This window comes from Saccoglossus kowalevskii, chromosome 16 (assembly GCF_978046115.1).
Source record: "Saccoglossus kowalevskii chromosome 16, keSacKowa6.1, whole genome shotgun sequence".
Classification (NCBI taxonomy): Eukaryota; Metazoa; Hemichordata; class Enteropneusta; family Harrimaniidae; genus Saccoglossus; species Saccoglossus kowalevskii.
The window spans coordinates 9411494-9433499 of NC_140656.1; the positions used below are offsets into that span (position 1 = coordinate 9411494).

Here is a 22006-nt window from a genome sequence, read left to right on the forward strand (position 1 = left end):
ATATATCTTGTACTCCCATAGCTAGACTTATTCTTGTTGCTCCCATTGATATTCTGTAAAATACTGTAATTAAAGTTAAAATTAATAAGCAATACATCAGTTTTCTTTAATTTACCACAGTCCCTCTATCAACTTTATTGTTGTAATAATCACAGGATTGTGATACATACCTTGTTGGCACCAGTGGTTCAGAAATTTCAGAACTAGTTTCATAATCAAAGCTGTTTTTCTTCTGACTGATTGCCACTCCGGTGGTTGATGTTTTATCTAACTCAGAATGTTGTTGTAATAATCTTGATTTTGCCAGTCCAAGCCTAAAATAAAATATTTATCATTGAAAATAATATGAAACATACTTTTCAAAATAAATAAAAGATATAAACATATAAGGACAAAAATAGGTTTTGCTTCTCGAAAAAGTGTGTCACATATGGTAGAATGAGGCAAACGTTTGTTTTCTGTTTTGTCGATCTGGTCAAACTTTATTGCATATATGGAAAGCATTGTTTAATAAATGTTCAAAGTTTATCTTGTTGTGGTGGTATTATTTTATTATTAAATAATAAACAAATTATTATCAATTTTCTCTAGGTCAATAAACAAATTCTTATTTTTTGTTGGCCAAAACATATTCATAAATTGTAAATATGATTCAATTCATGCATCGTCTGTGGCTTGCAACCAGTATATAGACTATTTTTCAGTCAAGCATACTATTACAGTCTGACATTTTGCTACTTACGAACTAAGTCCTTCTAGAATTGATGGTGATGGACAAAATGTGCAATCTGAATCAACTGAGTTAGCCACGACAGATTCGTCATCGTCACTCGGGAATGCTGCTGACATATTTCGCCAAGCGTGCAATGGAATTGGTGTCGTCTGCTTCCGGCGTCTGCTTCAACAGTCCAGACTGCAGCGAATTTTCGTTCATCGGAGTAAATGGCGTAACAGTCTAACAGTTGGAATCTTTTACATCAACTGATGAAGTTACTATCCCACTATTTTCCCGCATTTCTATCCGCCGTTCTAGCCAACAACAATAAACCCGGGAAAGCATCAACTAAAGCCCTCTATGCTATCGGTAATATTTCAATCAATATTGCTTGGCCTAGGGAGCACTATGCTGCCATTTTGTTGATGAAATATGTTTGCAACATGTGAGTTGTGAGAATACGAAAACATTCGTCTGTGGTGCAATCTTGTGGTGGAATTTGGTAGTGATTGCAGAACAGAACCTGGTAGGTTTTAATCTAATAAACACGATTGCGATATATGCTACAATGAATGTAGGCAATTTTCAATGAACAGCTCAGCTCTGAGTCTGAGCTAAACACAAACACTGGCAAACTCGAGTAATTCTAAACGAGAGTGATACCTTTTCAGGCTTGTATTTTTGTATTAACCAATTCTACTCGTTCGAATGAGGAATAAATCAACGATGTGTATTTTGCCTGGTGTTTTGGGTTGAGCGTTTTAAAGTTGGTTGGAGGTGGGGGGGGGGGATAACAAGATCAACTACTGACTTCATGTACATAGTTAGGCATAATGCCAGGGGTATACCAGAAATTTATTTTAGTATATTCGCCGGCACGGATCTAGAAGCCGTACCTACACACGAATTGGTGATGTCACAAAATACATGACCTTCAATCGGAGTCGTTTCCTCGGTATATACGAATTGGTATATACAAATTACAATAAAGATGCTTAAGACATTGCACATAAGGTAAAACAAATCATGTGACAATATAATGATAATAACGGTAATAAATCCTAGCTTAACAGTTGAACAGAACGATCATATAGTCAGTGGGGTGACGCCGAGGGTCACGCACTTGTTGCAAAATGGCCGTGTGGTTGAAACTGGGTCATGGCGTGACGGGCGAGGAAGACATCATTAAACACTCTCAAAATCACAATAAAACGGGGAAGTGGTTGCATATTACGGCGTAGCCAACATGGGAAATAAAAAAACGCTCAATACAAATGACATGGGTTCGAATCACACTAGATACACACTCACCAGAACCGAAGCAATCAGAAACGAGCAATCGTTTTGGCTTTTCCGTTCAACTCATCGGAACACTGGAGTAGTTAGAAAAATGAACACCACTTAACGAACAACGTCGTGGCGTGGTACACAAGCGTGCCATCAAAATAAAACAAAATTAGCTTGAAAAGACAGTGGGTTCGAGTCCCGCTCAGAGCTACCGTAAAAACGTAAATCAAATAAACTGAAATCTCTCAAACCGTAAACAAGTAAGCAAAGAACGTCGCGAAAAAATAATAAACCTCACAAAACTCCACCATACAAAACTGAATGAATTATTAATAAAATAACTTGCGTCTTAAACTGGACGACGAGCATTTTGTTCAACAGTTTCCAGTCACAAGAGATAAACAAGACCCAAGTCAAGGTAAGTTTTGTTAAAGCGTCGATGGCGTTCCCTATATTACGAAAACAATTCAGGCAACAGACGAATATCTTCTGTGGTGTTGTGGAATTTATACTGTGTCTGCGGAATTGTTGATTGAGGGTTCGAAGTCAGCAGTTAACATTTTGTTAGAAAGTTTCACAATTAAATCAAATATCCAATGATACCAGTATATTTATTTCATTATTTTAACAACTTGCGATGGTGGAAGTTGGTCAAACACGAGTTCTTACACCTAAATAAGTATCAAATATTTATCCACACATTTATTCTCTCAATTTAACAACCTTGTAGAGGTGGAAATTAATTAAACAACAGGTATTTACTCACAAATATAATGGTCAATATTTGTCCATACATTCATTCTGTCAATTTAAGAACTTGTAATTGTTGGAATTAATCAAATGAGAGTTGTCTACACCAAAATAAGTTTCAAATGCTTGTCCATACATTTATTCTCTCAATTTAACAACTTGTAATGGTGTAAAATTATTAAATGAAAGTTGTCTACACCAAAATAAGTCTCAAATATTTGTCCACACATTTATTCTCTCAATTTAACAATTTGTAATTGTGGGAATTAATCAAACGCGAGTTGTTTACACCAAAATAAGACTCAAATATTAGTCCATACATTTATTCTCTCAATTTAACAACTTGTAATGGTGTAAAATAATTAAATGAGAGCTGTCTACACCAAAATAAGTCTAAAATATTTGTCCGCACACTTATTCTCTCAATTTAACAACTTGTAATTGTGGGAATTAATCAAACAAGAGCTGTCTACACCAAAATAAGTCTAAAATATTTGTCCGCACACTTATTCTCTCAATTTAACAACTTGTAATTGTGGGAATTAATCAAACGAGAGCTGTCTACACCAAAATAAGTCTAAAATATTTGTCCACACATTTATTCTCTCAATTTAACAACTTGTATTTGTGGGAATTAATCAAACGCGAGTTGTTTACACCAAAATAAGACCCAAATATTAGTCCATACATTTATTCTCTCAATTTAACAACTTGTAATGGTGTAAAATAATTAAACGAGAGCTGTCTACACCAAAATAAGTCTAAAATATTTGTCCGCACATTTATTCTCTCAATTTAACAACTTGTAATGGTGTAAAATAATTAAACGAGAGCTGTCTACACCAAAATAAGTCTAAAATATTTGTATGCACATTTATTTTCTCAATTTAACAACTTGTAATGGTGTAAAATAATTAAACGAGAGCTGTCTACACCAAAATAAGTCTAAAATATTTGTATGCACATTTATTCTCTCAATTTAACAACTTGTAATGGTGTAAAATAATTAAACGAGAGCTGTCTACACCAAAATAAGTCTAAAATATTTGTCCACACATTTATTCTCTCAATTTAACAACTTGTAATGGTGTATAATAATTAAACGAGAGCTGTCTACACCAAAATAAGTCTAAATATTTGTCCGCACACTTATTCTCTCGATTTAACAACTTGTAATTGTGGGAATTTATCAAACAAGAGCTGTCTACACCAAAATAAGTCTAAAATATTTGTCCGCACACTTATTCTCTCAATTTAACAACTTGTAATGGTGTAAAATAATTAAACGAGAACTGTCTACACCAAAATAAGTATTAAATATTTGTCCGCACATTCATTCTCTCAATTTAACAACTTGTAATTGTGGGAATTAATCAAACAAGAGCTGTCTACACCAAATGAAGTCTAAAATATTTGTCCGCACACTTATTCTCTCAATTTAACAACTTGTAATTGTGGGAATTAATCAAACGAGAGCTGTCTACACCAAAATAAGTCTAAAATATTTGTCCACACATTTATTCTTTTAATTTAACAGCCTGTAATTGTGGGAATTAATCAAACGTGAGTTGTTTACACCAAACTAAGTATTAAATATTTGTTGAGAAATTTATTCTCTCAATTTAACAACTTGTAATGGTGTAAAATAATTAAACGAGTTGTCTACACCAAAATTAATCTCAAATATTTGTCCACACATTTATTGTCACAATTTAACCACTTGTTAATTAATAGTGGAAATTACTTTAAAACGCGACTTGTTTAATCAGTTGACATCAATGCAACTTACCCGCAGACAGTGCACAACAGAGTATCATTATTGAGCAAATATAAACAGGAACGTGTCTTGGCATTAGGTTTAGGGTCGGGTCAGGTATGGGCAACGGAATTAACAGGAACGTGTCTTGGCATTAGGGTTAGGGTCGGGTCAGGTATGGGCAACGCAAATGGCAAACACCCAATTGGCAAAATGTACACTAACGGGTTATGCCATGTATATAGTTTACACAAGTAAAAAGACAAAATTGCCAATTTTTTGGACAATTGTAACTCAATAATAGAAATATGTTGTATTTCTATATATATACACACTATATACTCAAATGCAAACACAACCAGTCAATCCATCGTGGTCTTGTGGGTGAGTTCTCTACATAGTGATCAGGAGGACCCGGGTTCAATTCTCTTGCCTGCCCATCTTTTTCTCGCAAACACTATTTGGCAATAAAGCTAAATATGACAACAAATTATTCAATTTGCATGACTACCCACATAGCTCAGTTGATTTGTACTATGTCAACAATATGAGCGATCGCTGGTTCGAATCCAGTATGTTTAGTTAGATTTTTGAATGCTAGTGAAGACAGTGCTCCTATGAATAGGACTTAAATCCTATCTCTTGTGTGAAGACACTCGTGGTACAGTGGACAAGACAGTGCGCTGGGAATTCAAAGATCGCAAGTTCGAATCACGGATTGGACACTCCTACAAAAGACATGAAAGACGTTAAAAACATAAACAGCGGATTCAAAAACTCAAGTCAGAAAAACAGAACACAAGAATACTACCTCACATGGAAGCCAGTCAAAGTCGACGAAAAACGAACACAGTTGACAGCTGTAGGTCACGTGCAACAACAGACACGAGGAGCATGGCTGCTCTCCAAATGGGTCCCTTCTTTTTTTTATTGACCCCCTAATGATTACTGATTCCCCCTTTCTAACTCTTCCCCCCAAAATAATATATCGCCCCTTTTAAAATGTATTGACCCACAACTTAATGAATATTCATGAGCACAGAAACTGCTACGTCATGAATAAATTAGCATAATTAAAAAAAAATTGCATAAAGTGTAGGTACGTCTTCTGGAGTCCTGCCTATTCGCCTCTATGTAAACCAGGAAATATTAAGAAATTGTATGAACCCCTGTATGCTGATTGAATACAATCACTAGGCTAACTAAGATAGAAGATTATGTCTGTGTAAAAAGTGCTGTCGTTGTCTGGATCATGGGATCAATGCCAATATATAGTCCTCGCCCTCAGCTGAGGCCTTTTTATTTACAGTGTTGTAATAATCTTTATTGAGTGGATACAGTTGTGAGTGTGTACTATACAACCAAGGATCACATCAGTTGTATCCAGTTTTTACAGTTTTTATTATATACCTTATTACTGCAAGTAGGAATAAGATTTATAATAATACAGTTATCATGAGAATTCCACAAAGTATGTACTACGCATCGGCCAATGTAATCACCGTACTGCCTTTGTGCAAAGTATTCTCAAGATAACCTAATATCATTACATGGTTTGCTTATTGGGTTTTCATTGCTCTACGAGAATAGGAAATACAAGGTTACTAGTAATTTTTACTAATTTTTAGGTGACCATTAATTCCTCCTGGTAAGTTAGCAGAAACTGGATGGCTAATAAAGTTCAGTTATGCCAAGGCATTATTTATTGCAACGAAATACTAAATTTTCAGCAAAATCAATACTTAATGACCTTCCACTTCTCCGTTTGTCTTAAAAAGTTGGCTTTAAAAAATTCTTGTTCATTATTGATCATTTGAAATCTGTTACCAGTTTACATTAAATTGTTTTATTTATTTTATTTCACTTTTTGCTATAACCCAATGTAAAATTATTTACAAGAAGGAAATAAAGTTATTATTGTCATTATTATTATTTCAGAGATAAAACAAATATGTCGTGGTATGAGTATCTTGTATCATGTTTCTGGCAGAGTCAATTCACTGTCTACATAATTACAGCATTGATCGCTACTCTAGTCAGTTTACTGATCAATAGAAGACAGAAATCCAAAGACCTACAGGTACTGAATTTTAGTATTTGTACATATTGTGTTTCTCAGACTTACTGTAACTATTTGCCACAGTTTTATTCTGTTTAGTGATTGTAGATTGAAGTAAAATACTGTAGAATACTTTATTTTAGCTGGAATTAATTTTCGCTGAAAACACGTGTTTTGTATGGAATTTATTCTCACTGTTTTTTGACAAGTTGAATGTAAAACATATGAAAAAATGTATATTCGCTGGATTTTATTTTCACTGAATCATCCTTTCACCGAAAATAGCGAAAATTAATTCCAAGCGAAAATAAAGTATTCTACAGTAGGAGAAAAACAATTTTCATCAAGTCATCTTTTTTTTTAGTATTACTGTCACTGCCGTATTGTTCCAAACACTCAAAACAGCAACATTTCTATGTAAGCTGCAGACTGGTTTGTTATGAGCTTCTGAAGATTATTTCACATTCAGAACAAGGTTGGGTCAAACCTACCTCAACAGGAAATCCCAAACTAATAGTGGGGGTTGGGGATGTGAATAAGCGAAGATCATGATCCAATTACCTTTCAGTTTATTTCATCCAATCGTATAAATTGTTACATGATGTATGTATTTACCGACGCAATCTGAAATGACATGACACAGTCGTAGGTTTATCTAATGCATAAATGCGTATGTTTAGTCGAATGGCCACCCTCGAAAAAATTGTTTGATTTAATCAGTTCTAATCAAAGTATTGATCTTGAGACATGCTTTAATAGAAACTAGTCAGCAACGTAGCTGGCAATATTGCTGTTTCAGTAGTCAGAACAATATGGCGATGACAGTAAATTCAATTATTGAAATCCCATTATGTATAATTTCTTACTGTGTATTGATCGCCTTGGAAATGATAATCTAACTATAATATGAACACTATGTATTTTCCAACTTCGTACTTTTCCTTGCAACAAGTAGTACCAGTTGTTAAAAATGTCTCTGCTAAACAATTAGTGCATACCATAAAAAAACAATACTTTTTACGTATGCCTTTCTTAGTTATGTGCTTAGAACAAATATGCTGTATCATATTTTACAGAGTACAGATAGAATTATTCAAAAATCAAGTGTCCCAGATAATAATGTAAAGAAAGGTTTGAAGATATTTTATGCATCTCAGACAGGGACAGCTAAGGTAACTATGACAACCATTGGTGATTATCCAACATATTTTTTGTTCCTGAACTTTTTAAACATTTTTTTTAAAAACATATTGCCTTCATATTTGTCACGTTGCAATCGTGGTGGAATCAAGGTTTGTTCATTTCATGGAAATAGCTTGTACTATATTGGTGGCTGCTTGTAACTGACGCTACCATTATTGATGAATTTTCATATCTTTATGCAGAGTTTCTCAGAAAAATTGAGCAACGATGTCAGTACATTTGGGGTGAGGTCAGAGGTAATTGACCTGAGTCAATATGAACCCGAAGATAATCTGGTTGAAGAAGTAAGTTTAAGTTATACTTATAAGTCTGGCTCTAGAGGGTGATAGATTAATTAAACCACTTATGCTAGTCAGGTTCAGCAACGTTGAAGATGCATTGTTAGGTAAAGCCAATCATTTATGTATGTATGACCCCCTCTAGAGGCGATGTACAGAGATTCTTAGTGTACAATTTCAGTTATCACACTGATTCGCTGGTTCTCGGCGTCCTTTGTGAATGGCAAGTAGGACGCAGGTAACTACTAATCGGCATATTGTTCCACTGGGCCGGAAGACCTGTGACTAAGTGACGTAATTTGAAAACATTCCATGTTCCGTTCTGCGTACACATGTCTGTAATACTACAATAAAGCCATGCTCATACATTCTGCCTGCTTAGATTTACATATTTGAGATGTTTCTGACATTCCTCTCTGTTTCTGTGCAAATTAATTACAAAAGAAACAGTTATTCGCCCAACTTTCGAAAGTAAAAGGAAACGCCTGAACGGCCACAAGCGTAAGCACTGACGTCAGGTAACCAAGGGAAATAAAACAAGCAACGAGAAAGTGATGGACCAATCAGAATGCCGGAACCGTTACTAGTTACCCGCCTCTTGTGGTTTGGTACGCCATGACACTTGAGGCGGGAACCAGCCAATTACACTGATCGTTTGTGTTTCACATGCATATATAATAAGTCTTCACCTCTAGAGGGGGCTATAACTTAGTTAATATTTAGTGACTGTAGAAACAAAAAGTCAAGCTATCCAGCAGTAACTGCTTGTCACTGAAAATGATACCATAACTTGAGAATATTTTATTTTTAAAAAATAATTTAATTACCTAAATCCCTTCATCACAATATGTATAATTTCCTCCTGTGTATTGATCGTCTTGGAAACAATAATCTACTTGTCATTTTATGAACACAATGTATTTTGTACTTTTCCTTGCAACTATCATTCATTTGACTGATCAAGTTTGTGTACATTGATTTGCTGTTTTCATATTAGACAGATGGACAGAATGCGTGTGTATTCATTGTTGCGTCGTACATAGACGGCAAACCCCCAGATAAGTGTGACTGGTTCTTTAAATGGATGGAAGAAGCCAGCAATGATTTCAGAGTACAGAAGACAATGTTGAAAGGATTAAAATATACAGTCTTTGGTTTAGGAAACTCACTCTATAAAGAAAACTATAACAAGGTATGACAAGACTCCTGTGTGAGGAGAAATTGTAAGAAATATACACGTTGTTTTCAGTACCTGTCACTGTCAAAATGTACATTGTACTTCATAGTGTGAATATGCAATGTAACCCAAGATTACAAACTCAAAAACAAACTGCAAAACAATGCTTTTAAAATTTTTTTATTCATATTATTTTCTACACTTTACCCTGGTAGTTGATTCATGTTTTGAGTACAATGTTTCAAAAATTTGTAACTTCATACTACTGAATATTTGAAAATGTTATTTTGTGATATTTTCTACACTATAGATGATACATGTTTGTAAAATATTTCCAAAATTATTTAAATTTGGTCAGTTGCTTCTTTGTGACACAAAAAAAAAAAAAAAGTTGAATTTCGTAAGATTTCCTATGCAAAAGGAAACTTATAAGAATCGATTTGGGCTTATTTGCATGGAGTGGAATAATTTTATTTCTTGTTTTGCTGCTAGGTTGGTGTAAATCTGGATAAATGGCTGCATACACTAAGTGGTGATAGGATTATGTCGTGTGGTGAAGGCAACGACAATGTAGCTGACAGTAAACATGGAGGTACGCTCATTCACCGTAACAATGTCATCTTATGTGTAGTATCGGTAACTGTATTTCACCCAAAATTTTGTGCACTTCTAACCGACAACTAATATTATTATCATGAATTGAATTGTGATGACCACTGTTGTGTTGAATGCTTAAAATGAAATATTTTGAATACACAGACCATATTCTAAATAATATATTGTAGTGGTTATCAGAATCTATGTAGCGGTGTTAAATGTAACAGCAATTGAATACCCAAGCCCCTCCGGGATTTTCAGTCAGCCAAAAAATCAGTCTGTTTTCCCTGAGGCCATAGTTCTCATGGCCAGTCAATGTGTTTATATAGCAACACAACACGACTGATGACACGCATCAAATTCTTGTTTTTACACTGCTGTCTAGGATGTATTGCACAATTGTAAACATTTTGGATTAAAATGCAATTTAAATTGAAATGAACAAAAGAAATGTATATAAAATTAGTTAATATTACATTCAATTTGATATTGTCATCTGTGGCGGCAATCTGAATTTGTATGAGGTGAAATCTACTTGTGATTGATTTGAGAAGCTTGTTAGCTGACTAACCTTTTCTAGCAAACAAAACACCTGTGATATTTATTTTTTTTATTTACTGGTATACTTGTCAGTGCTGCCGGTTAATTTATACCAATTATTTTATTTACCCATACCGTACTCGACCGCGTTAGCGCCCAGGGGCCTCAACTCAGAAAATCACGATTTCTTAGGGGTGGGCGCTTACCCGAGCACCCCCCTCGAAAAAGAGTGCAAATGAAAAAATTGATTCGTCAAGTGACAGATCACGTCTTTGAGGGAAATCAAATTACGAAATTAGTTGAGTCGTCATTGATTTTCACAACGAAGAAACAGAAATGATCACAAAAACTATGCACATTTTATTACAATATTAATTACGTACCACCAGAATTTACGAAATTAAAAACATTTGAGTCTGTTGGAACACAGTCAAAGTCAAAATTGTCATATTATCTCCACTGACGAAGGTGTTGGATCATACGCAAACTCTCGAAGAAAATCACTTTCCGCCATGATGCATTTGCAGATTTCACCTGCAGCGGCGTCCTTTGACCTAATGGGTCAAGTTGGTTATTAACCAATCACAATGCTGTGTTATCCTTGGGGGCGGAGCTACGTCACGGACGTTCTACGTTGCTAAGACGCGCACCACTGTACCACGTATTTCTATGGGCTCTGTGCGCGCTGCTGTGGAACGCCAGTGGAGCCGGTGAAAACTCGAGCAAACAACACAAACTCAACTGTGAAGTAATCCTGAACAACCAAATTCATATATGTTACACACGTAGGGCTAATCTTGTTACACTGTTCAGGGGACTCTCAACAACCATCGCAAAGTACCGTTTTCTGCAAGTTTTTGGTCTTTGTTTTCACCGCAAGGGTTGCCAGGCGGTAGAAAATGCCCGGATGTCCGCCCCCGAGAATACTGACGCAATTCTTCGGAAATTCCCGAAGACTTTCCGGTAACGCAATGCGGAAGTGAATTATTGATGTCGAAGTACGATCTGTTGGAATTGATTTCAGCGAATAAACGACATGGTTTTTCCAAAAAATAGTAACTAGCCATTTTTGAGAGGTAAACTGAATATGGCATGAAATATTTACCGCATTTTACTTGTATTAACAGGTCATTGTCGAAGCGTAGTTTACGCACGGTTACCGTGTTCTACGCATTCACAACATGTTCACAGCGGTCGATATCCACGCTGTATCATATAAAAACGATTACCAAGATTCATTACGCAAGACCAAGTTTCAAATTAGTTGCATTTTGAAGGGGTGGGCGCTTTGCCGAATGTGACCCCAAATATAAAAATTGCGCAAAAGTGGGGGGTGGGCGCTTGCCCGGGCATGGGCGCTAACGCGGTCGAGTATGGTATTTGTACCCACATTTCATGTAACTTTGTGATGAAAATAGCAAACCAACAATTAAATATTCGATAAACTGTCAACATACTATATAACTACTATCACCACAAAGTTTTCCAATTTCGCGGATCAATGTTTACAGGAGTTGAAGAAGACTTCAAAGCTTGGAAGGAGATGTTCCTCCAAAAAATGCTGCCATTCTTGCAAGGAACACCAGGTTGTCAAGATGATGATGATTGCCATTGTCACGGTGATGTGAATAAAGAGGTAATGACATAATTTGATTTTATGACCACCATGCTCTAATTGGGTATGGGTGCTATGTATCAAAAATAAATCTTTCATGGTAACAATATGAATAGTTGATACTTGGTTATTGATCTTTTTAACTTAAGTCATCGAGCATTCAGGAATAATGTTCTGCATTATTGGGGGAGGGGGTATTTTCAAATACCAATCTCAAATCTGTAAACTCAATATTCTCCACAAATGTTAGTCTTTAGATGTCATAGATGAAAAACGTTTTTTTGTTGCCAGGCAACATATGAAACATCCAGTGATGAAGGTGAAGATTTGGATAATGATGGAGAAGAGAGACTGAGGAAAACTGATGGGGTGGTGGATGTAGAGGATCTTGGTGCAATGATGGGACAGATGGAATTATCAACGGTAATTACTGATTTCTGTTATTTCATTTAAAGTAGTAAGATAGTTTATTGGCAAGGGTAATGCTTATCTTCAAATTGAAAGAAGGGCGTACGTGAAACCACCAAACCTATATATATTAAGGAAGACCCAGGTTTAAAGTTTAAATTAATATTATTTTTTTCAATATTGTGTTTGTTATATGGCCACATGACCTCCAAAATCAATAAGTCTGGTAAATTTGTAAAGTGGATGGATAAAATTGAAAATGGCGGCACCACTATGATGACAGTGACCCCGAAAGTCACGTTATCATAGAAAGGAGGTCTTAGCTTGGAGTGAGTGACATTATATAGTTCTTGTACCATACTTCCCATCAAATGTTTTACTGTAAAACCATTTATTTTCACTGCCATTTAATTTCACTAGTTTGATGTTTTGAACAATTTCACTGTGTTGATGAACTTGGCAGAGAAACGATAAATTTATTGTTATTTCAACGTTCATATGAATTTATTTTAGCTGATTTTACTTGAATATAGTGAAATTAAAACCTAGTGAATAATTAATGTATACTGTATAGTTTGACGATCTATTTGTTCAATGTCATTCTGCATGTCAAGTATTTAACGTAGCAAGAGCAATTAGTAAAATTTGTGTTATATGCCTTATGTGAATATGGTATAAGGCAAGGCATCCATAGTTTTGCTATGTTTATATTTGTAGGTTGATACAGAAATGGAAAATGGCGTTGTCATGGTGAACGGTGGTGTAGCAAGAAAAGCAAAAAACAAAAAAATAGAGGCCAAAGAAATGATGACACCATTGCTGAGACAATCACTGACTAAACAAGGTTAGTTATACTGCCATGTGACAATCACTGACTAAACAAGGTTAGTTATACTGCCATGTGACAATCACTGACTAAACAAGGTTAGTTATACTGCCATGTGACAAGATTTATCGTGACCAGGAATGACTTTGGGAATTTTTGAAGACAAAATTACATTTTTGTTGTTCTGCTGTGCAGGTTACAAACTTATTGGCAGCCATTCAGGGGTGAAGCTTTGCCGATGGACTAAGGTATGTTCAAAGTATTTCTTGGTTGACTTGCATGACTTTGTAGTAATCACATACGTTTTTACATATTATTGGCATAAGCATTTACTAAAATTATTTTTTTCAAAGTGTGTCATACCGACCAAATTTTCTATGTAAGTTGGTGGATGAAATTTCATCCAATCTCAACAGTTCACATGGTGATGAGGAAATTTTTTATATAACACTCAACATTAAAGATCATAATAGTTATATAAATGGGGAAAAAAAAAAATATTTGCTGTATTGTATTTATCTGAAAGATTGACCAGGGCGATGTTTTAATCATTTTTTCTGGCACCAAAAAATCACCCAGATGCTTAAACATAACCCATGTGTGATCTGACGCTGTGCAGTACCAGCAGTACAATGTATCAGTGCAAGTTTGCATAGCGCTCCATCATACTGGTGTATTTATTATCAGTAAAATGATCTAGAATTGGTTTCATCTCACCTATCCATAAGTTGCGAATTTCTTACCTTATTTTTATCATATCATGTTATTTCAGAGTATGCTAAGAGGGCGAGGTGGTTGTTATAAACATACATTTTATGGTATCGAGAGTCACCGGTGCATGGAGACAACACCAAGTCTAGCATGTGCTAACAAATGTGTGTTCTGTTGGAGGTGAGTTGCCCCTCCATTCATAGCTGTCACCCTTTTATTTGAATACATCTTTATTCTTTTCAACTGTTGGGTCCGGCAATTTCTGAGGACTTAATTTTGCTTTTTATAACTCACTGTCATAAACATTTACATCTCAGCGAATCAATCATTAGACTTTACCTTGCTGGGGTACGTTTTAGATATATAGAGGCTGGGGTTTCCAACCCCTGGCAGTGTCATGCAGGAGAACCAATGGTACGTGTTAGGATGTCACTTTTGATGGTAACACGAAAGCTTTCCTTCGCTTAAAATCTTCCAAGACAGATCCCTTTCGGAAGGGAGTTATCGTTAAATATTTCAAGAACAGTCGCATGTGCCCAGTTGACACTTTGCATTACTATCTGTCTTTGAGGGTAGCCATGAAACCTACACCTTCACTTTCTGACCCCCTTTTTGTCTCGGAAAATAATTTACCTCTTACTCGTGTAGTTTTTCTACAATACCTGCGTAGACTATTGTGTTCCCTCAGCTTAGACTCATCTAAGTATTCAGGTCATTCGTTACGGATTGGGGCGGCTACTTCGGTGGCAAGAGCCGGCATACATGACCACATGATAAAAACTCTTGGCCGGTGGTCCTCTGATACTTATAACCGTTATATTCATTCATCTGATGGCACTCTTAGCGCAGCACATGCAATATTGGGTGGTAGCTACTAACTCTTTTCGTATCTGGATCAATTATTTCAGTTTGATTCATAAGGCTCAGGCTTGGTATAGTTTGGGTTTTTTTAAAATTATTATCCTGGGGGCCATTTCTGCAATCTCATTGCATCATTTTGGGGGTTTTCGCACATTTCCATGTCCTCATTCGCCCCCAAGATGTAATTTCAGTTGTAATTTTATTAACATTTTCAGTAACAACCATATTTGTAGATCACAGCTTCCGCTGTTTCTACCATATCAGGCCAGCCCCGGCTGCCTCAATGCTAACCTGTCATGTAGTTGCAGCTTCCGCTGCCTTTACCAGTAACACATAACATCACGCAGTTTCAGCTTTCGCTGCCTCTGCAAATAACACAACCAGTAGGTACAGCTTCCGCGATATCCTACCCCTCAATTCGTACTAATGACTAACCTATTAACCTGCAGCTACTGCTGCACTAACCAGTTTATCTTTTATTATTGTTTGTATTTTTATAGTCTTTATTACAGAGTTTTACTTTACAGTGTTTCGTTACATTTGTATTTTCATTTACTCAGCCAGCAACAATTTGGTGTTGCCCAGTTTTATCATTTACAAGGTCTGTTACTTTTCCTACCAGTAGCTAGTGAAAGCTACTACTTTCACGTTTGGGAGCCCGCTGGGAAATTTGATCTAAGCTGTGTATTCTGACTGATCCCAGCAGCGGGCTCCCCTGTTGTTTGCCAAATAAAGTACCTTTACCAATTTTATATGTTGTGTCATAAATTACAGTAATATAGGGGAGGTAGGTCAATATCCTGTGCAAGTTATCTTGAGTCAGTATGTATACAAATATCACCAGTCAGTAGAGTTTCTTTGCCCTAATGCAATTTCTCAGCACTATTGTCTCTGTCCCGAAATATGTTTCAGACATCACACTAATCCTGTTGGTACTGAATGGAAATGGAAGATGGACGATGCGCAAACTATTCTGGATGGGGCCATGAAGAATCATTACCAACTCATCAAACAGTTCAGAGGTAATCTAAGTTGTTGGATAGTTAAAAAAAAAAATTCAGAGATATTTTATGATTGTGTCAAACCAACAAATTTATACTTTTGATATTTTGTGGAAATGTCTTTCTGCCCACTGTGAAGAGTTCAGCTCTCAAGAAATTGTTTTGATTAACATTAAAGATGGTTGTGACTTTCAGGAGAGGAATTTCCTAAAAATTTGCTAAATTATTCTTTGAAATTGTTTTGAATACAATGGTACTGGGGTACCTGAACTGGCTTTTGAATTGTGAACTACAATGCCCATTTTGCCCATTTTCTAATCAAAAATAGACACCAAAATATGGTTTAACGCTCCAAAGAAATTGCAAAGTCATTGTTTCCATGGACATATGTGCAAGCATTAATAGTTTATTATCAACAAAGCATTCTTTGAATCTACCATACATGGCGTACTTTACTGGTGCAAAAAATTGCAAAGAAAATTGAGGTGCAGTTTTCAAACTTATACACACGATGACAAGAAGCATCAACTATTTTTTGTTGTCCTAAGTGGTGTCACCTCAGATTAAACATATTAACGCGACAATAACTATGATTTAGACCATCTTTTGTTTAAATATAACCACATGAAGATGACCGAATTACAATTGCATGGGCAAAGTGACCCTAATGTCACATAAAATACGATGTGAAAACTAAGGGTCAAGTAGTCACCATTTCCCTGAATTGATCATGTGAGACTGTAGAAAATTATGATATACGATGCACACTATCAGTAGAAATCAGGAAATCATCGGTGAAAAACCTGAGAAAGGCTTAGCATAAGTTGTCGTCAGTAAGTTGTCATCCTGTATCATAATCTCTGAGGTTTGCTTGACAAAACTGAATTTCAATAGATGGCGCCCTCTGGAGTCCTGGATGCACCCCAGCGGCCATCTGTTTTTGAGTTTCAATATTTGTATAGAGTTTATATGCTATACCCCTACATTCAGTGTCCATATTTTGGCAATGACCATTACAATTTGAAACTGATGACACAAATCAGAAAAAAAAGATTGATAATGACAGCTACTGCCAATTTAATGGTGTATAATAATAACCATAGCCAACGCCTCAGGTCACCATATTGGATTCCAAGTACCAGGTAAATTGTAAACTTGAAGGCTCACACACTATCTTGTATAGTAAACTCTCCATCCAATTGTATTAAATGTTGGTGTTTACTTGCCTTGCCAGGTGTGCCAGGAGTACAGTTAGAGCGATTCCAAGAAGCTATGCGGGTGAAACACTGTGCCTTGTCATTGGTCGGAGAGCCAATAATGTACCCAGAAATCAATAAATTTGTGAAATTACTACATAGACATGAGATCTCAACTTTCCTTGTCACTAATGCACAGTTTCCTGATGCTATCAAGTGAGTATTGTATGGGATTGGGGTTGTCATGACAACATAAATATATTGTTATCGATAATCTTTCATTGGCTGTATGTCATTCATGAACTGTGATTGGCTGAAAGTAAACATGTGATAATGGCTCAAGAGATTTCAGGAAAGTGCTACATAAATCAAGGGTTTAATAATTTTATTCGTAGTCATTTGTTTAACAATTGTCAAGTTTTGGCACCATCTTGAAAACTGTTTTAGTATAGTCTGCTATATGAAATGTTGATAAAAATTGACAAACCTTTTGATGAAAAAAAGCAATATCAGAAACTATCTGTATGATTCAAAATAATGATGAAATTTTACAAAATGTGAAAATATTTGCACTGAATTTTAAGCGGAGAAAAATGTCTGGCAGTCAAAGGTTAATAATCACTGAAACAGTCTTGATCCAGAATAATCTGATGACTATGTGAGCGTCAAACAGTTCTGGACGAGTCTACAAGTTGTAACCAAAATCTATTGTTTTGACTGTATGATATTAATGTAATGGAAAAATCTAGTTTGATGATGCAAGATCACTAAACATTACCAAACCAATGTTTTATAGCAATTGAAATGTTTAGTCATTTGGAAAAATCATGTTTATGTTTAAGTTATGAAAATGAAAAGACTATTATCATTGGTGATGGCTGGTCTATATACATTCAGTTACAAATGTTTCTTCCTTGTTACCTTCTGTGTGTGTGAAACACTCAAGGGAGATAATGAGTTTGGTCTGTCTGTCTGTCTGTCTGTCTGTCTGTCTGTCTGTCTGTCTGTCTGTCTGTCTGTTTTGATGACATTTGGTACCTTGGGATAATGCACAGACATGATTAGTTTTGGGGCCATGTCCATGCATATTAAGTAGCTAATTTGCATATAAATTTTTGGATATTTTTTTTCATAAAACAACAATGATTGCATATACTGTGTATATACATGGGAGCTTTGCAGAGTTTAAGTTTGATTTTAATGTACGATAGTAAAATTTGGTGTTTGTTGAGTGATTTATTTTATTTTCCAGAGATCTGGTGCCCGTCACTCAGCTGTATGTTAGTGTTGATGCCAGTACCAAGGAAAGCCTCAAGAAGATTGATAGACCTCTATTTAGAGACTTCTGGCCAAGATTTATTGAGAGCCTCAAAGCACTTTCAGAAAAGGTTTGTACCCATAATCCTTCAGTAAACTATGTGAAAGAGGCCATGTGACAATGAGAGAGTTACCGATTGGTCAATGAAGATAAATAGATCTACATGTAGTCATTGACATGACATAGTCCCTTTGTTCAATAGTAAAAAAAAATTAAGTCTGCTATTTAGAACTGAACTTGGAACAAATATGAATCAATTTGGGTGACACAGTCTAAACATAGGTCATTATATAATTCTCCATTTTCCAACTTCATCTGAATTGAGACTATTAGTTTCTCATTCAGACAAAGTGTCAACACGATAACATCTCCACCTGTATCTGGACATGCCTGGGAAAATTACATTAAAACTTCACACATATACTGGTATACGTCCATTTGTTTCATGATCTGATTAAAGATTGTCTAATGGTGATGGCAACCGTTTTTATGCTTAAAATTCAACAAAATTAATCACTTTCACCATTCCAGACTCAGTCTTGGTTCTGTATAGATGGATTTCATTGAACCATGTTTTTCCGATCGAATTCCTAAATGGTCAAATGACATAAATATTCTATAAAATGAATGCTGTGCTACAGCATGACATGCCTTGACTAATTGCAATCAAATTTTACAACTACATGGCACATCATGTTATACTTGTTCTTTCAAGCTCTGATTCAAAATGGCGGACTGATTTCAGTGTTGCTTACTATTAAACATGGGGAACTCACGTCATGTCCTTCACTATATATAAGAAGACATGAAGCTTTATATTGTGAACCTAGGATGGATAATACAAAGGACATACAATATTTCATAACCATGTTGAGTCATCTATGTGATCTTTATTTAGGGTCAGAGGACTGTTTACCGACTAACTCTTGTTAAATCATGGAACGTGGAGGAGATACAGGCATATGCTGATCTAGTACAGATTGGAAGACCAGACTTTATTGAAATAAAGGTATTGTAGCGTGCACATAGTAAATGTTGAAGCTTGAAGAAAACATTTGACGTGTTAGTTCTATTAGAAGCATATTGTCCTCAGAAATTATAAAACATACTCAGCATTATGCAAACATCTGTGATTTTGAGAGATATTATATAGTCGCAAGAAAAAATAAAATTATACTCCAAACGACAATTTCATTAGACCAAAAAAATTTTGCACTCAACATATTCAGGAATGTCGTAAATTCACGTCTATAGACGTCTTTTTCCCTTTAACTTCGGTCCGATGCAAAATTACTACGACCGGTCTATTCTGAGGCATATTCATTGCTGTTATTTATTCCTGATATGCAGTAATATTATGGAACCCAGGAGTGAAAAGATGAATGTAGATGTACCTTTACGTGAAGAATTCTATGTGTCAGGTCATGTGTGGTTATAGTTGTGTATAACACATTAGATAGAATGCTGGGTTTCTCATTGGTTCATGCTTTACAATTCATTAGCATATTTATCAGCTCAAAAAACGTGGTGTCAACTGTAGAGGGCGTGGTGGAACAGACCAGTCGTAGTAATTTCTGACAATCGCGAAAGATTCTAAAAACTTGTTCCTAAGATAAATACGTCAGTGAAAGTGTCGAAGTGCATTTTTTGAAAAGTGTGCAAAATGTGGCACCAACACATTGATTGGAAAAGGGGTTCAACGGGTTTGATAATTTATTACATTTTATTGGTAAACGAGTACAAAATCTTACAAACTATATTTTTCTTTTTATCAGGGTGTTACTTATTGTGGAGAGTCAAAAGCGAGCAGTCTGACTATGGAAAATATTCCATGGCACAGAGAAGTGGTGTCATTTGTACAAAAACTGACAGATCAGCTACCTGGCTATGATATAGCGTGTGAACATGAACATTCTAACTGTGTACTGATAGCCAATAAAAAGGTAAGTTTTAGGCACTGTTGGGTTAATAATGTTAGATTGAAGGTACTTGTGGGTTAATAATGTATTATCTTTATTTTCCCAATTTGTTTACAAAGTGATAATAATAATCATAGTCAATGTATCAAACAGCGTGTGAATAACATTCCTAATTTAGAAGTTGAATATCAAAATATCAAGAAAATATATTATTTGTTTTTCAGTTCAAAGTAGATGGTGAATGGTGGACATGGATTGACTATGATAAATTCCATGAGTTAATCAAAACGTTTGAAAATAGTGACGGTGCTGCAACATTCACTGCGGAGGATTACATGGCGAAAACACCAAATTGGGCAGTTTTCGGTTGTGATGAACGTGGATTTGATCCTGTAGAAACAAGATTCCATAGAAAAAAGAAAAAGGATATTTCAGGATGCTGAGAACTTTCTAGCTGTGTTGAACATTGCCATGGAAACGGCAAACTACTAGCTGTGTTGAACATTGAGGATTGGCAAAAGTCAGAAAAGAATGAATCATTAACTTCTTGTAGGCCAAACAGATTCTGTCACTAATCTGTTGAACCAAGAGCATTTTGGCTGCAGACTTTACCAGCTCTTACACTTTAACATCATTGCTCCGACCCGGTACATCACATAGAATTCAGTGGCCAATACATTATTCCAAGAATGTATTTCACCCAAAATTTGAGAACACAGCAAAGTCAGTCAGGATACTTTTTATTTCTGCAAAAAAAGGCAATTGCTGAATTCAGACAGCATGGCATGGCTTTTGGAAAAGTTTGGATTTTATAATTTTATCTGTAACTGATCTTGTTTCAGTTGACTGTTGCATTATGGTCAGTGTGTTGAAGAAAACAATGCCATGCGGTAAAAGATACTTTTATTCTTTTGTAATGGATTCAAACAAAAGCTAAGTTTTAGGGGACTGTTAACAAACAAGGCTATTAAATAAATTTGATAAAATAAAATAATGAGTACATCTGTTATTTATTGTATTAGATCATTACCTAACATAAATTATAATATTGAAAGAGTCATGTGACTGGAACAGGTGTTCACATCTGTTTGCTCCTGTCAAATTAATATTTCAATTATTGTGGAAATAATTTTGAGAATGGCTGACATTATTCAGAATTATGAAAATAAATTTATTCTTTTCAGTATTAAAGCTTCTGGTCCATTATTTTCAAAACAATATAGTTTGACATATGCAGCTATTAACGCATAGCCTGCTGAAAACATCGCAGGGCATAGCAATTAATTCTTCATAAATTTGAAATTTTTAAACTTCAATGAAAATGGTGAGATTAATTCTGCACCAATACAAATTTGCTTGATGGAAATTAAAATTCTTTCTAACTTCATTGATGTACAAGTTTTATTTTTGCATGTAATGAGTACTGTACGAATATTGAATGATATTTTGTGAAGCAAAGGAGGTTCATTTTTCCAACGTTATAGCTGGACACAGGTAACTTGAAACTTCCCTGGGAAAGTTCTTATCAATGTCCTGATGACCCCCACCCCCAGATAGCTGAAGAATGCAACTAAGATTCATGCAGCTAACTTCTATTGTATAGTCATAATAATAGTACAATATGGAAACAGAAAACTAAGCCATAATATAAGAAATAATTATCCAAAATCAAGGAAAGCGACATTGTCACAAAATGTAGCAAATCATTTCAGAACATTAGATCATAGGACCAATATGTCCCTCACTATATTGCAATGTTCATGGATACTTTCCTAAAAAGTTTGCTAAC

General features: G+C 35.4%; 2 protein-coding genes across 2 annotated transcripts; both read left to right on the forward strand.

Moving 5' to 3' along the window:
* The first annotated feature begins 1112 nt into the window (after positions 1 to 1112).
* On the forward strand, positions 1113 to 12430 carry LOC146733645 (S-adenosyl-L-methionine-dependent tRNA 4-demethylwyosine synthase TYW1-like). Its single transcript, XM_085490851.1, has 8 exons — positions 1113 to 1241; positions 6447 to 6588; positions 7644 to 7739; positions 7953 to 8054; positions 9046 to 9240; positions 9718 to 9817; positions 11874 to 11998; positions 12269 to 12430. The coding sequence occupies exons 2-8, from the start codon at positions 6460 to 6462 to the stop codon at positions 12428 to 12430; spliced, it is 909 nt and encodes a 302-aa protein (XP_085346977.1). The 5' UTR covers positions 1113 to 1241; positions 6447 to 6459.
* Positions 12431 to 13294: 864 nt separating this feature from the next.
* Positions 13295 to 21408, forward strand: LOC100366909 (S-adenosyl-L-methionine-dependent tRNA 4-demethylwyosine synthase TYW1-like). Its single transcript, XM_085491741.1, has 9 exons — positions 13295 to 13309; positions 13407 to 13459; positions 13984 to 14102; positions 15696 to 15805; positions 17019 to 17196; positions 18233 to 18368; positions 19197 to 19307; positions 20074 to 20241; positions 20442 to 21408. Exons 3-9 carry the CDS (start codon positions 13987 to 13989, stop codon positions 20658 to 20660), a joined length of 1038 nt encoding a protein of 345 aa, XP_085347867.1. The 5' UTR covers positions 13295 to 13309; positions 13407 to 13459; positions 13984 to 13986; the 3' UTR covers positions 20661 to 21408.
* The last annotated feature ends 598 nt before the right edge of the window (positions 21409 to 22006 follow it).

Excerpts from the sequence above, each read along its gene's own strand:
- LOC146733645 (XM_085490851.1), top strand. The coding sequence starts at position 6,460 with ATGTCGTGGTATGAGTATCTTGTATCATGTTTCTGGCAGAGTCAATTC. Across the intron at positions 6,589-7,643 it reads AGAAATCCAAAGACCTACAG|AGTACAGATAGAATTATTCA; the intron begins GTACTGAATTTT and ends CATATTTTACAG. Across the intron at positions 11,999-12,268 it reads ACGGTGATGTGAATAAAGAG|GCAACATATGAAACATCCAG; the intron begins GTAATGACATAA and ends TTTTGTTGCCAG.
- LOC100366909 (XM_085491741.1), top strand. The coding sequence starts at position 13,987 with ATGCTAAGAGGGCGAGGTGGTTGTTATAAACATACATTTTATGGTATC. Across the intron at positions 15,806-17,018 it reads ACTCATCAAACAGTTCAGAG|GTGTGCCAGGAGTACAGTTA; the intron begins GTAATCTAAGTT and ends TTGCCTTGCCAG. Across the intron at positions 19,308-20,073 it reads CAGACTTTATTGAAATAAAG|GGTGTTACTTATTGTGGAGA; the intron begins GTATTGTAGCGT and ends TCTTTTTATCAG.